General features: G+C 45.7%; 2 protein-coding genes across 4 annotated transcripts in view; both read left to right on the top strand.

Annotated features, from left to right (window-relative positions):
* LOC110489150 (uncharacterized) overlaps positions 1-6,045 on the top strand; it is a 33,779-nt gene extending 27,734 nt beyond the window's left edge. For both annotated transcript variants that reach the window (XM_036943334.2, XM_036943335.2), the window contains exons 10-12: positions 1,677-1,794; positions 2,175-2,339; positions 2,767-6,045. In XM_036943334.2, the coding sequence (XP_036799229.2) occupies positions 1,677-1,794; positions 2,175-2,339; positions 2,767-4,878 (2,395 nt within the window). In that variant the 3' untranslated portion in view covers positions 4,879-6,045. The remainder of the gene's footprint in view (positions 1-1,676; positions 1,795-2,174; positions 2,340-2,766) is intronic.
* Positions 6,046-9,529: 3,484 nt separating this feature from the next.
* LOC110489151 (rho-related GTP-binding protein RhoG) lies at positions 9,530-14,686 on the top strand. Of its 2 annotated transcripts, none has more exons than XM_021561757.3 (3): positions 9,530-9,617; positions 10,195-10,370; positions 10,452-14,686. In XM_021561757.3, the coding sequence occupies exons 2-3, from the start codon at positions 10,242-10,244 to the stop codon at positions 10,896-10,898; spliced, it is 576 nt and encodes a 191-aa protein (XP_021417432.1). In that variant the 5' UTR covers positions 9,530-9,617; positions 10,195-10,241; the 3' UTR covers positions 10,899-14,686. The 2 variants fall into 2 exon arrangements, with proteins under 2 accessions (XP_021417432.1, XP_021417431.1); XM_021561756.3 differs by having other exon boundaries at positions 10,186-10,370.
* The last annotated feature ends 292 nt before the right edge of the window (positions 14,687-14,978 follow it).

The following is a 14,978-nucleotide window of genomic DNA, read 5'->3' as shown; positions in this document are numbered from 1 at the left end:
AGTCCTGTATTGATGCTTTGCCTGTTTGATGGTTTGTCGGAGGGCATAGTGGTATTTCTTATAAGCTTCCAGGTTAGAGTCCCGCTCCTTGAAAGCAGCAGCTCTAGCCTTTAGCTCGATGCTGATATTGCCTGTAATCCATGGCTTCTAGTTGGGGTATGTACGTACGGTCACTGTGCACTTATTAAGCCAATGACTGATGTGGTGTATTCCTCAATGCCATCTGTAGATTCCCGGAACATATTCTAGTCTGTGCTAGAAAAACAGTCCTGTAGCTTAGCATCTGCTTCATCTGACCACTTTTTTATTGGCCGAGTCCCTGGTGCTTCCTGCTTTAATTTTTTCTTGTAAGCAGGAACCAGGAGGATATAATTATGATCAGATATGCCAAAGGGTGAGGGAGATCTTTGTACGCATCTCTGTGTATGGAATAAGGTTGGTCTAGAGTTGTTTTTTTTCTCGCTCTGGTTGCACATTTAACATGCTGATAGAAATTTGGTAAAATGGATTTGTTTCCCTGCATTAAAATCCCCAGCCACTAGGAACGTCTCTGGATGAGTGTTTTCCTGTTTGCTTATGGTGGAATACAGCTCATTCAGTGCGGCCTTACTGCCAGCATCAGTCTGTGGTGGTCTGTAGACAGCTACGAAAAATACAGATGAAAACTCTCTAGGTAGATAGTGTGGTCTTCAAGCTTATCATGAGATACTCTACCTCAGGCGAGCAAAACTTTGAGACTTCCTTAGATATCGTGCACCAGCTGTTGTTTACAAATATAAATAGTCTGCCCCCTTGTCTTACCAGAGGCTGCTGTTCTATCCTGCCGATACAGTGTATAACCAGCCAGCTGTATGTTGATAATGTCGTTGTTCAGCCATGACTCCGTGAAGCATAAGATTTTCATTTTTAATGGCCTGTTGGTAGAATAATCTTCCTCGTAGGTCGTCGATTTTAATTTCCAATGATTACAGGTTAGCTAGTAGAACAGAAGGCAGTGGGGGTTTATTTGATCGCCAACTAATTCTCAGAAGGCAGCCCGAACTCCGTCCTCTTTTTCTCCATCTTCTCTTCACGCAAAGGACGGGGATTTGGGCCTGTTCCCGGGAAAGCAGTATGTCCTTCACGACGGACTCGTTAAATAAAAGCTTCTGCGATAGCCTGCTGGGGCCAAAGGGGAAATCTTGGATGTATTACATTATCTGTTAGAGGAAAATAGCTTGATGTAGGTCACAGCTTGGGAACAGCTTTGAGTTATAATCTTAATTAACAGCATCTTCTACAACAAAGATTCCCATATGGTTTGATTTGCCGCATGCTAGTCTCTCACGGATCACAGCAACAGGTTGGGTTGTGGTTTAAAAACCCATGCTTTTATCCAGAGCCATATATTTCGGCCAACTTTTGGTCACAGAAACTCACAGCGATCACTTTACTATCATCTATGAAGGTAGACTCTGCAAAATGACGTTGCCACGAGCAGCACCGGAGATATTGAGATGAGCGAGATGCAACACACAGTATCTGTGCATGTGTACGGGTTTGCTTCATGCTTTTCACACTCTTAGTTGTTACGGTAATGGACCCACTATGCTGTTTACTTTCTGCATCTATCTCATATTGCCCACCTTTAAAGTCATGTAAAGTGATGCATCTCTCTCGTCTCTGTCTTCCTATAGGTTGTGTGAGGAGTCGGTAGTAGAGGATCTCTCCAGGCTCCACAGGCGTGTGGCATCCCTCAGGATCAGTGTCCAGACGGAGGCAGAGATCCAGCAGCTCACACAGCCTTTCCTGGAGGTATGGACCTGAACTAGATTCTAGTACATGGATTTAGAACACACACTGATCTAGAACTCGCACTGACCTAGAAAATATATAATTCTAGATCTACAGCACATCTATGGTGTCTAGTGAAGTGAGAATTTATGAACTCACAAAGAACAAAACTGAAACTCACATGGCTTTGGTTCTTGAGCTTTTGAGTCTCTTCCCTTCATATTCGTCCTCCTTGGTCGAAAAAAAAAAAAACAGTCAGTCTAATCTTGCTATCTCTCTCTCTCTCTTGCGCGCAATCTCTCCATCTCTCCTCCATGTCTCTCGCGCTCGCTCGCACTCGCGCTCTCTCTTTCCTTTCCTTTCTCTCTCTTCTCTCTCCTCTTCTCCATCTCTCTCTCTAGGTGGCAGAGGAGCGTCTGAAGGAAGCAGAGGATGAAGTGGAGGGGATGAGGATGTCCAGTCAGGCTCTGGTCCAGTTCTTCTGTGAGGATGACAGCACTTTTAAACTGGAGGAGGCCTGCAGGGTCTTCCACTCCTTCTGCCTTCGCTTCCAAAGAGCCGTACAGGTGAGTCCGACTGTTTTACATCAAGCTGTCTGCATGGGTTCCCACTACGTACATATTGTAATGCCTTTTGGTTGTAATTCAAGGTTAGGGTTGGATTTTAAAATAGGATTTTAAGAAGATAATTTGTAGAACTAGGTTGGGCTTCCGACTTTGCAACTTGGGAAGATATTGACGACCCTCTGCATGACAGCAATATGAGGTAGTGGGATGGATGAGTGGGATGGATGTGTGGGATGGATGAGTGGGATGGATGAGTGGGATGGATGAGTGGGATGGATGAGTGGGATGGATGAGTGGGATGGATGTGTGGGATGGAATACCGTAGATGTAGACAGAAGAAAGAAGCGTAGATGCTGTGCTGATAAATGTATACTTGATGTTTCTTCTTTTACCTGAAACTCATTGAACTCGTCCTGTTCCCTCTCAGGAAAACGCTGAGCGGGAACAGAAGGAGCAGAAACGGATGGAGCGTGAGATGGTGGAGAAGCGTCGCTCCGTGGCCGTGTGTACAGGGCTGGACCTGGACCTGGCTGTGGCTACGGGTCGGGTGTCCCCACCGGGAACCCAGGAGAACCAGAATGACCTAGAGAAAACCCTTGAGAACCTGAGCCACACCTGGAGCCGGCGCAGCCTTAGAACCCAGGAGAACCGCAGGCACTCCCACCACCTCCAGAACTACACCTCCGTTCCTATTCAGACATCCCCAGGTTTGGTTAGAAACACACCTCCCCAACTCCACCTTAGATCCTCCAACCTCCAGACCTCTCCAGGGCTACCCTGCCCCACCTACCCCAACCAGGAGAGACCATCCCTGGGGACCGAGACCAAGACAGAGCCCCTGGTCCGTCAGCACCGACCAGTCCTGGAGACTAAGGGACCAAATCATGAAGGGACAACTCAGGCTCAAGTCTCAGAACCGCAACATGAACTGACTTCTAACTTCATTCAAACCCAGTGTGGACATAGATTCAAATTCCCCCAAAACAGGCAGGACACTATTGCCTATGTCACCCAAACCCAACATGGAATATTTAAAAACGTCATTGATAGCCGACATGAACCAACGGCTCGAGTGACTCAAACTCACGATGAACGGACAGTCCCTGACCAGTGTGTACTGACCACTAAGTCTATGGCCAGTCCTTATAGACACTCTTCCACTACCACTACTGCCATCCCCAGTGTGAGAAGAAATACCATTGGTCTTAGACACAGGTATGACCTAGAGGGGACTGATCCTACCACTGTTTCTCAGGCGAAACACACAGACACCTCAGTCAGAGACGCAGCGCATCAGGACCCTGACCTCGCTCAGCTAACAGGGTCAACGGTTACTCAGGTGACTCAGCAGCCCTTCGAGAGCCAATCAGAAACATCAATGGCCACCGCCACCCCAGACGGTGTCCAGTCACAATCCCAGGAGGCTAAGGGAGCCAATGAGACCACACCAGGACGTGCCTTGGAGCTGAGGCTTTCACCTGAGAGCGGACCAACCCAGCAGAGGGAAACCGAATCTGTGGAACAGAGCTGGCTGACTCCGAGCCTACCAGAACTGAGCCCACAGCGGGCACAGGAATGCCCAGAGGTCTCCAGCCCTGACAGGGAGAGGGACCGGTCATACCCATGTGTGGGCGAAACCCTTGAGTGCCACACCCTGGTCCGAGGTCTGCATTCCTACGACAACCTATCCCCTCCTCCCACCCCTACCACAACACTCTCCAGAGCCCCACCCAGCCTCTGCTCCAAGTGGAGGAAAGTGAAGCAGGCGGAGACCCCAGGGGCTGGTTCTGGGTCTCCAATGGGGAAAGAGGACTCTCGGGGCGGGGGGAAGTCTCCTGTTGTCCGAGGTGGGGCTAAGCGGGGCTTGGTACCCCGTGCAGGTCTACCGAACAATACTGCTATCCATAGGGTGCGTTTTATTACCAAACCGGAGACACAGACACCCACCGGCCCCGTTCCAAATCCTAATTTACAGACTACACCACGTTCCACTCATCTGGCGTCCCCGTCCGTACCCAGCGCCTCCATACGCTCCTCCCCCATCACACGCCCTACTACTACCCAGACAGAGGTGAAGCGGCGCGGTAGCACCAGGAGTGAGAGGAGCCAGGCTGGGGGTGAGAACCAGCAGCAGATACCAGGGAAACCCACCATGACCCGCCGGGCATCAGAGAGAGCTGGGCTGGGGCTTGGACCAGAGAGGGAGAGGACTTCTAGCACCAGCACCACTAGTAGCACAGCTACCACCCAGCCAGCCTTTGTCAGAGGCTCTCCTCTCAGGGTCACCAAACGTCTTGCCCCCACCTCCAACTCTGAGACCCAACACTCCTCTCAGCCCCGCTCCACACACAGCCCCTCCTCTGCTACAGCTAAAACCATCCGTACAGCTGTTACAGCTGTGTCCAGGACTAAAACAACCAAGACGAGCCCCAGCACAGATCCCTCTAGAGCTGCTGTCCCTGCCTGCAAAACCCCCACAGCAACACGGATACCTGGGCCTAAAATGGCCCGTCCTGCCTCCTCGCCCATGTGGAAGTGATCGTGGGAGATCATACCACTTTTTCAGTCTTCTGTCCACATGCCTCGGTGTGTTTATGTTTGTGTCCACTGTACATGTATGCGGGTATCAATAAATGACTTGGTGAATTGTATCAGACCTCTCTGTTCTGGAGGGGTAGGCAGTTACTGGTCCATGCAGACTCTATTTAGCTTGTCCAGAATCGATGGGGTGTTTTCACTTGGGTCTGTCTTATTGTAAAGTGCAATTAAGGACGTACGAAGTACCTGCCATACTCGCTCTTGTCTGGCAGGAAGATGACAAAGAACTGCAACGCGAACAAAATGGCTGCCACTACATCACTCTACATTTACCATGTTTTGCAAATGGACAGTAGGTGTACTGTCACTGTAGATATAATTGTCTTCTGTTCTCCACTCTACCTCCATCCACTAGTGTCCTGTCCATGCAACAGGGCACTTCAAGGAGATACTCTAACCACCTCACACCCAACCTGGACTTTGTCAAGCTACTGAAATGGGTGCCTCATTTGTTGTTCAAGAAAATAATTTGTTTAGAATAATTTGCCACTGCGGCCTCCTCTGTGCCTTGGTCTTCCAACAGATCACTCTCATCGACCAGTCTTTTTAGGTTGCATGTTGTATGTTGAAAATGGCGTGTTCGTCTTCAAAGGTTATTTTATTTTACCTGCATCCCAAATTGCACCCTATTCCCCATATAGTGCACAACCTTTGACCAGGGCCCCCAAACAGCTCTGGTCCAAATGAGTGCACTATGTAGGGAATAATTTCCCTCTGTGTTTCGAGCGGCCATTCTTAGAACTGTATTTCTACACCTGTTGTGCTGTTTCATTAGATGCATGGACCAAACTCAGATTGAATAGATGGAATTTCACTTTTGTTGTTTTCTCACCTTGGGCTATCGATTTGCCCAATCAGCAATCAATCGGTGTGATATCGAAGTGATTATTGGTAATTGAGCGATTTTATTGGTTATCCTCATCTCGAATGTGCTCTTCATTCTGACGCACTTTAACAAGTGAAGAGGAGACATGTTGCTAGGATACTCACTGTAATATTCTGCTGCTGTTTATATCAAAAAGATCTTAAAATGAACGGCATGAATTGTTATCCATGGCAACATTGTGTGTATTTGTAAATAACGTATCAAATAAAGTTGCTAATCAGACTCGGGGTGTGGTTGTTTGTTTTAGAAATGACGTCACTAAAGGACTTTCTGTTTAAAGACGACAGAGAAGTCGAAGGCAGGTGTTCTTCAATGCACAGCGCTGCTTATTTGTTTTTTCCTGCAGTTACTATCCTCCACAGTCTGAGTTCCCCCAGACATCTGCAGGGTCACGTACTGCTGTGCCCCTCCCGATGCACCCTGTTCCCTACATAGTGCACTACTTTTGATCAGAAACCTATGTGAACCTTATAGTGAATAGCCTGACATTGGTCACGGTATTTTAGACTAGAGACCTGTCTTGATCACCAAGCAGCATCATGAGACTACTTCCTCCTCCAGAGACAAAGCTGTCCTGCTCTACTAACCAAGCTGCTGGCTCGATATCAGCATCATGAGACTACTTCCTCCTCCAGAGACAAAGCTGTCCTGCTCTACTAACCAAGCTGCTGGCTCGCTATCAGCATCATGAGACTACTTCCTCCTCCAGAGACAAAGCTGTCCTGCTCTACTAACCAAGCTGCTGGCTCGCTATCAGCATCATGAGACTACTTCCTCCTCCAGAGACAAAGCTGTCCTGCTCTACTAACCAAGCTGCTGGCTCGTTATCAGCATCATGACACTACTTCCTCCTCCAGAGACAAAGCTGTCCTGCTCTACTAACCAAGCTGCTGGCTCGTTATCAGCATCATGAGACTACTTCCTCCTCCAGAGACAAAGCTGTCCTGCTCTACTAACACACCATTGTCCTACCATTGTCCTCTTTTCCATCTCCTTTTCTCTCCCTCTCTCCACTGCCTCTCAGCTTCTCTCCTTTTCTCTCCTCCTCTCCATGTCTTGACACAGTCCTCCTCAGGCCTGTAACCGTTGCCATGGTGACACTGCAGGCGTCCTAGAGAATCTCCTTGGAGAATTTGGGTGAGAAGGGTGTGGGTGTAAGAGTCCAGTGGGAGAGTTCTGTTTACAGGCCACAGTGACACGGATGATGCCAGAACCTCCTGGAGGGCAGAGCAACAAACTGGCGCCTCTTTGTCTCCCCTGGTTGTCTGGTGGTTGGTCAGCACTGACCTCTTAACCACTCTCTGTGTCCCAAATTACACCCTACTGTATTCCCTTTATAGTGCACTACTTTTGACCAGGGCAGTGTGCTATATAGGGAAAAGGGTGCCATTTTGGACGTATCCATTGCTTTACCTTGATCAGTGTATAGACGGGAGATGTGACTTCATTGATGAGTCTGCCAGTGGGGGTGGGCTGGTCCATTTTCAGCCCAGTGGGCTTGTTTAACGTATTTCTTTATGCGCAAAACAATAATTATCTGGCTAATACTTGGGTGTGGAAGCTTTTAAGAATAAAATGGACCGGTTTGGGGGCCTTAAGGAAAGAAATGGGCCGGTGTGTTAGAAATGCCAGGCCCGATTTCGGGTCCCAGTCTGCCCCGCTCTGCCAGAGTAGGTCCGACTGAAATAGTGTAAAGTATTCTAAAATGGCTTCCCTTCCTATTCCTTGTCTGCTTGTGATGAAGAGTTACTCACAACCGCTCTGTCACTGTCAACAAACATAAATGTTGCTCTACAAAGTTTATGAACAGAACTGGCCAATGTACCCTACCCTTAAGTTAAAAGTAACCAGTGAAGGCATGTTAGTCGGTGTCAGTTCTCTCCAGAAGAAAGTGGACAAAGCCGATGAGACATGGTAATTAGTAACACTGTGTAATCTGTGCCGTTTGTAATGGTGTCGGAAAACTGATCGTTTTAGCGATCGGTCAAGGGTCACATTTTTGGGAAATGGAGAGGCCTGTCCGACATCCAACCAAATGATTGATGTATTTAAACAGAGATGTCACACTGAGATTTACATCTCTTTTTCAAGCGAGCCCTGATCAAGAGAGCAGCATACATATCATTGAGCAATATGTAACAATGAATGGAAGTTAAGACAGTGAAAGTGCATAAAAGAGCTTAAAAGAGTAGTCAGTCAGGGTGCAGCACCCGTCCAATACTGGATTTAAAATGATCAATCAGAATAAAATATAAACGCAACATGTAAAGTGTTGGTTTCATGAGCTGAAATAAAATATCCCAGACATTTTCCATATACACAAAAAGCTTATTTCTCTTAACTTTAGTGCAAAAATTTGTTTACATCCCTGTTAGTGAACATTTCTTCTTTGCCAATATAATCCATCCACCTGACAGGTGTGGCATATCAAGAAGCTGATTAAACAGCATGATCATTACACAGGTGCACCTTGTGCTGGGGGGCAATAAAAGGCCTCTCTACTACACAATGCCACAGATATCTCAAGTTTTGAGGGAGCGTGCATTTGGCATGCTGATTGCAGGAATGTTCACCAAAGCTGTTGCCAGATCATTTCATTTGAATTTCTCTACCATAAGCCTCCTCCAACATTGTTTTAGAAAATTTGGCAGTACGTCCAACCGGCCTCACAACTGCAGGCCACGTGTATGGTGTTGTGTGGGTGAGCGGTTTGCTGATGTCAACGTTGTGAATAGAGTGCCCCATGGTGGCGGTGGGGTTATGGTATGGGCAGGCATAAACTATGGACAATGAACAGAATTGCATTTTATGGATGACAATTTGAATGCACAGAGATACCGTGACGAGATCCTGAGGTCCATTGTCGTGCCATTCATCCACCAGCATCACCCCATGTTTCAGCATGATAATGCACAGCCCCATGTCGCAAGGATCTGTACACAATTCCTGGAAACTGAAAATGTCTCAGTTCTTCCATGGCCTGCATACTCACCAGACATGTCACCCATTGAGCATGTTTGGGATGCTCTGGATCGAAGTGTACGACAGCGTGTTCCAGTTCCCGCCAAAATCCAGCAACTTCGCACAGCCATTGAAGAGGAGTACACAGGCCACAAGCAACAGCCTGATCAACTCGGAGATGTTTCGTGCTGCATGAGGCAAATGGTGGTCACACCAGATACTGACTGGTGTTCTGATCCAAGCTCCTGCTTTTTTTCAAGGTATCTGTGATCAACAGATTCCTATCTGTGTTAACAGTTAACAGTCATGTGAAATCCATAGATTCGGGCCTAATTTATTTATTTCAGTTGACTGATTGCCTTATATGAACTGTAACATCTTTTATATTGTTAAATGTTGTGTTAATATTTTTGTTCCGTATCATTTTGTGATGAGCCATGCTTGGCTGCCCAATGACTTCTGTTGACTGTAGGCTTACATTTTGGCATGGTCTGACTACTGTTGATTTAGTTGTTGATTTGAGATCTATACATACCGGTTTTATAAAACAATCAAATATATACCAAAATTTGAACGTGCATGTTTAGTGTAAGACATGTTTAAGGTAACGAGCAAGGTTATTTTCTGGGCGAGATCATTATTTATGAAGCATTATGGTTTATAGTGCCATCTAGCGTCCGAATGACTTATCAGCTCTAAATAAGAAGAATAAAAACGACAACTACCATGATGCCTTAATCAACATAGAACGTGGTGGGCGTTTAAGACAGGTCCCCGGATGCAGTTGTGATTGACTGTACACTGCTAAAAAGTTTCGCTCTAGTCGAGAGGTGGTAAGAGAAACAACTTTTTTGAATATAGATACTTCTTGCAAGCCATTGTTATACTTGTATGTATACTAACACTGTGCTAATTGTGGCTGATAGTTACTTATTGTGTTTAGGAAGTAGAAACTTCGAGGAATTCCACATGCTAGTTCCTTAGCTTTCCATCTAGCTGGCTGGCTAGTAACTTATGGGTACGCCCAAAAGTTAACGACCTAGGATAGCAATTTTATTGTTGTCTAATTTACTCAGGCGTTACACTTTATCATAGGTAAATTCTTGTACTTAACTGGTACCTTGCTAATTAAGAAGACTTGAGCAAAAGTTATATAAATAATCAAAACAAAGTCCAGTCAGTGCTCTGCTGCTGATTTCTGTTTCGCCGGCAGGCTCCAGCCGGTGGACTTTGATTTTGAGACAAAGGTTAGAGGAAACTAAAACTGTCCAGCAGTAACAATCAATCAGACATTTACTCCGCTTCTCCTTCTATTCTCTCTCCCTCTCTTTCCTGCTCTCCTCACTTTCTCTCTCCCCAACCTCTCTCTGGTGCCTCTCTCCCCATCCTCTTTCTGTCCAGCGTCTGCAGCCCGTGTGGTAGGTCGGTGTTAGGAAGGCAACAGGACAGGAGACAGAATGCAGAACGTAAAGTGTGTAGTGGTGGGGGACGGTGCCGTGGGTAAAACATGCCTCCTCATCTCCTACACCACCAACGCTTTCCCTGAGGAGTACATCCCCACCGTGTTCGACAACTACAGCGCCCAGGTGTGTGTGTGTGTGTGTGTGTGTGTGTGTGTTACACGTATGTGTTACACAAATGTTTACACACTTGTGTGTTTGTCACAGATGACGGTTGATGGCCGCATCATCAGCCTCAACCTGTGGGACACAGCCGGACAAGAGGAGTACGACCGCCTCCGCACTCTGTCCTACCCCCAATCCAACGTCTTCGTCATCTGTTTCTCCATCGGGAGTCCTTCCTCCCACGCCAATGTCCGCCACAAGTGGCACCCGGAGGTGTCTCACCACTGCCCCAGCGTGCCCATCCTCCTAGTGGGGACCAAGAGGGACCTGAGGAGTGATGGGGAGACGGTGAAGAAGCTGAAGGAGCAGGGTTTAGCTCCCACCACACAGCAGCAGGGGAACAGCATGGCTAAGCAGATAGGAGCGGTGAAGTACATGGAGTGTTCTGCTCTGACGCAGGAAGGGGTCAGGGAAGTGTTCAGCGAGGCAGTACGGGCCGTGTTGTATCCCGTTACCAAAAAGAATGCCAAGAAGTGTGTACTGTTGTAATGGAGGGACACAGATGGGGAGAAGGAGGGAGAGACAATGACGGCGCAAGGTTGAGTTTGTTGGAGGAGATAGACTCAGCCCCCAGGCCTCTCGGCCCCCTCTGCCTCTCGGCCCCCTCTGTCTCTCGGCCCCTTTGCCTTTAAAGACTCTTGATTCAGCTCACTTCTCTCCTTCCTCCAGCCCCTCAAAATCAAATCTGGAACTCAGTCAGTTCCACTGCTTTTTCCCCTAATTCCCCTCTAATCAGGGACTGATTTAGACCTGGGACACCAGGTGGATGATTTCCCTCTAATCAGGGACTGATTTAGACCTGGGACACTTGGTGTGTGCAATTAATTACAAGGTAGAACAGAACCAGTTGTTCGGACCTTTGTAGGGTCAGAGCTGAGTACCCTGGCTCTATTCCTTGTCCTCTGAGTTTAATCCACTTCTAATTCTATCATCACCAAGTTGACTATACCAACAGGGTGCAGATAGCCTCACTCCTCCCAGTCCACTCAAACCTGTGTTAGTGTTATCACTAGATTTTTGTTTATGTTTTGTTGCAATGTTCCAAAGATGCTTCTGCGTAAATAATCGGTCTGTTTTGTTTTGTATGATCCCTTACCATTAAGATGTTTCTTAATATGCCATGTTGGCTGATAGAGCTGGAGAGATGAGCTCTGCCTTAGTAAGAGGTTAATCATGACCTCAATCACAGCCTCTCCAGTCGGTTATTCAGGCTATCCATCAAGGACTGTTGAAAACACACCTGGAAATAGCCTATACGTTTTGGGCATCTTGTTCTGTACGGTTCTCTGCTTTAGCTAGGTGTCCAGTTTACCTTCTTAATGTCCCTTCAGATGGATATTAGCCTAATCCAAGTATGATGCAAGGGCCAAAGCAATGGGTTTGTGTGCAGACATTTTAAAATCAATGAATGGATTGGTTGGATGAATGTTGTGAGTTTGTATGATTTAATGCTGACAGGAATGGTGGAATGACGGACATATCAGATTGTCGTTTCTAGTTATTTATGCCAATTACATTTTAATGTGCCTTATTGTAAGATATCTGACGTTTATTGTATCTACCTTATTGATTATTTGCTTTAGATGCCAAAACTGTTAAGTAGCTGTGTGTGTGTGTGTGTGTGTGAGAGAGATACTAGAGTTGATTAAACTCCACGTTACATCCTCTCAGAAGAACCAAAGCTTTAAATGAAACCAAAGCTTCTTTATCAAAGTTCCATGAAACCACATTACACAATGTTTCTCCCCTCGGTCTACTCTGACGGATGTAGCCCTATAACTGACATCAGAGAAGTGTTGTGGGTGTTGTGGTGTGAACTTGTGTTCACAGCCCTTGGCGTCTGCCTCTAGAATGCTACAACCTATATAATGCTGGTAAATGGAGGCTGGGGTTTGATTACTGGCTGTGATAACTGACAATAACTACAGCAGGAAATAGGGCTGAGATTGCACATTTATTTTGGCATATTTAATTTTTTTGCATTTTATTAAGTAAAGGAAACGTGGGCAGTATAGTCTGGACATTGATAGGGTATCATGCTGAAAATGTACAGGGTCAGACCTATTTACATGTGCATCACAAATGGCACCCTACTGCGTTTTTAGTGCATCAAGTAAGTAATAGGGTACCATTTGTGACTCACTCAGAGTATTAAAGAATAAAACCAAGAGAGCAATTAAAACTCATTCCTATTTTATATCATCTTTAAAAAAAAAATCTATATATTCAGGTGTTCAACTGGTATTTTGAATATAAACTTAACAGTAACCAATCATGGGAGTTCACCCCTAGGTAGGGGGAGAGATGCAAATTATTGTTTGAGAAAAAAATCTGTGTGTGGAAGAAACATGCCACTCCACCTCAAGTTCTAGAGGGAGTTCACTTTTTATTCTGTCATGTGGAGATCCTTCAGGGCTTTGTGGTTGAACATATTGCTGAGACTGTGTTTAGAGTGTTTTTAAGAGAATGAAAGCATGTCTGTCAGTGTAAATGCTATGGGTTGCTTGTTGTGCTACCGTGTCCTGATATTTACTCAGTCTAAACAGAACACACACCTGTGTTTTTTTTGTCTGCGGTCTTACAGCTAGCTGTGTGTGTGTGGGCCCGTGTTTTCAGAACTCCTGCGGCCCCCAAGAGGTTCATGTTTGGTTTTTGCCCTAGCACTACGCAGCTAATTCACATAATCAAAGCTTGGTGATTTTTGAATCAGCTGTGTAGTGCTAGGGCAAAAACCCAAATGTGCACCTCTTGGGGTCCCTGGGACTGAGTTTGGGAAATAATGGTGTAGGCTAGTGTGTATGTGTGGGGAACTCTGTAATACAAGGCTAGTGTGTATGTGTGGGGAACTCTGTAATACAAGGCTAGTGTGTATGTGTGGGGAACTCTAATACAAGGCTAGTGTGTATGTGTGGGGAACTCTATAATACAAGGCTAGTGTGTATGTGTGGGGAACTCTGTAATACAAGGCTAGTGTGTATGTGTGGGGTACTCTGTAATACAAGGCTAGTGTGTATGTGTGGGGAACTCTATAATACAAGGCTAGTGTGTATGTGTGGGGAACGCTGTAATACAAGGCTAGTGTGTATGTGTGGGGAACGCTGTAATACAAGGCTAGTGTGTATGTGTGGGGAACGCTGTAATACAAGGCTAGTGTGTATGTGTGGGGAACGCTGTAATACAAGGCTAGTGTGTATGTGTGGGGAACGCTGTAATACAAGGCTAGTGTGTATGTGTGGGGAACTCTGTAATACAAGGCTAGTGTGTATGTGTGGGGAACTCTGTAATACAAGGCTAGTGTGTATGTGTGGGGAACTCTGTAATTCAAGGCTAGTGTGTATGTGTGGGGAACTCTGTAATACAAGGCTAGTGTGTATGTGTGGGGAACTCTGTAATACACTGGGAACTTGATTTGTTTGTAGAATTTTTGTAATTTCATATATTCTGAACAAAAATATGAATGCATTATGCCACAATGTTTTGGGATTACACTGAGGTACAATTCATATCAGGAAATCAGTCAATTTAAATGAATTAATTAGGCCCTAATCTATGGATTTCACATGACTGGGAATACAGATATGCATCTGTTGGTCAAAGATATCATAAAAAAAAATTGTTTCACGCTATCTCTATGCATTCAAATTCAATAAAAGGATATTGTGTTCGTTGTCTGTAGCTAATGCCTGCCCATACCATAACCCCACCGCCACCATGGGGCACAATGTTGACATCAGCAAACCGCTCACCCACACGACGTCATACACGTGGTCTGCGGTTGTGAGGCTGGTTGGACGTACTGCTAAATTCTCTAAAATGACGTTGGAAGCGGCTTAGGGTAGAGAAATTTAACATTTCATTCTATGGCAACAGCTCTGGTGTACATTCCTGCAGTCACCATGGCAATTGAAACTTCCTTTAAAACATGAGACATCTGTGGAGTAGTGTTGTGAAAAAACTGCACATTTTAGAGTAGCCTTTTATTGCCCCCAGCACAAGGTGCACCTTTGTAATGATCATGCTGTTTAATCAGCTTCTTGATAGGTCACACCTGTCAGGTGGATATGAGAAATGCTCACTAACAGGGATGTAAACACATTTGTGCACAACATTTGAAAGAAATATGCTTTTTGGGATCTTTTATTTCAGCTCATGAAACGTGGGACCAACACTTTACATGGTGTGTTTATATTTTTGATCATTGTATATCAAAAGCCTATTTGTATAAATGAACCATGAAATGATTTTAAACTATGCTAAATAAAATTGTTATAGTTAAATAGGGATATTGTGCTATTTCCTGTGAGGTGTTCTCTGCTTCTGCAGATTGTGAGCCTGTGGGTTCAAAGTGGGTGAACCTGTAGGTGTGGCTGAAGCCACACCTAATGTGACTTATTATTGACTAACCAAATGGAACAGAGCTTAGATCATGTAAAGCTGTGGACATCAAATGATGAACGTGAAATGGAAACTTTTCATTATACAGTAGGGTCTAGAACACAGCTCAATGTTTCAGGTCATGATACAGTAGGGTCCAGAACACAGCTCTATGTTTCATGTCATGATACAGTA

This window comes from Oncorhynchus mykiss, chromosome 14 (genome assembly GCF_057628025.1).
Source record: "Oncorhynchus mykiss isolate SJ-2025 chromosome 14, ASM5762802v1, whole genome shotgun sequence".
Classification (NCBI taxonomy): Eukaryota; Metazoa; Chordata; class Actinopteri; order Salmoniformes; family Salmonidae; genus Oncorhynchus; species Oncorhynchus mykiss.
The sequence above is the reverse complement of the archived record's forward strand: the minus strand, read 5'-3'. Positions and strand labels throughout refer to the sequence as shown.

Coding starts and splice junctions, on each gene's coding strand:
- LOC110489151 (XM_021561757.3), top strand. CDS start 10,242: ATGCAGAACGTAAAGTGTGTAGTGGTGGGGGACGGTGCCGTGGGTAAA. Junction 10,371..10,451: donor TCGACAACTACAGCGCCCAG/GTGTGTGTGTGT, acceptor TGTTTGTCACAG/ATGACGGTTGATGGCCGCAT.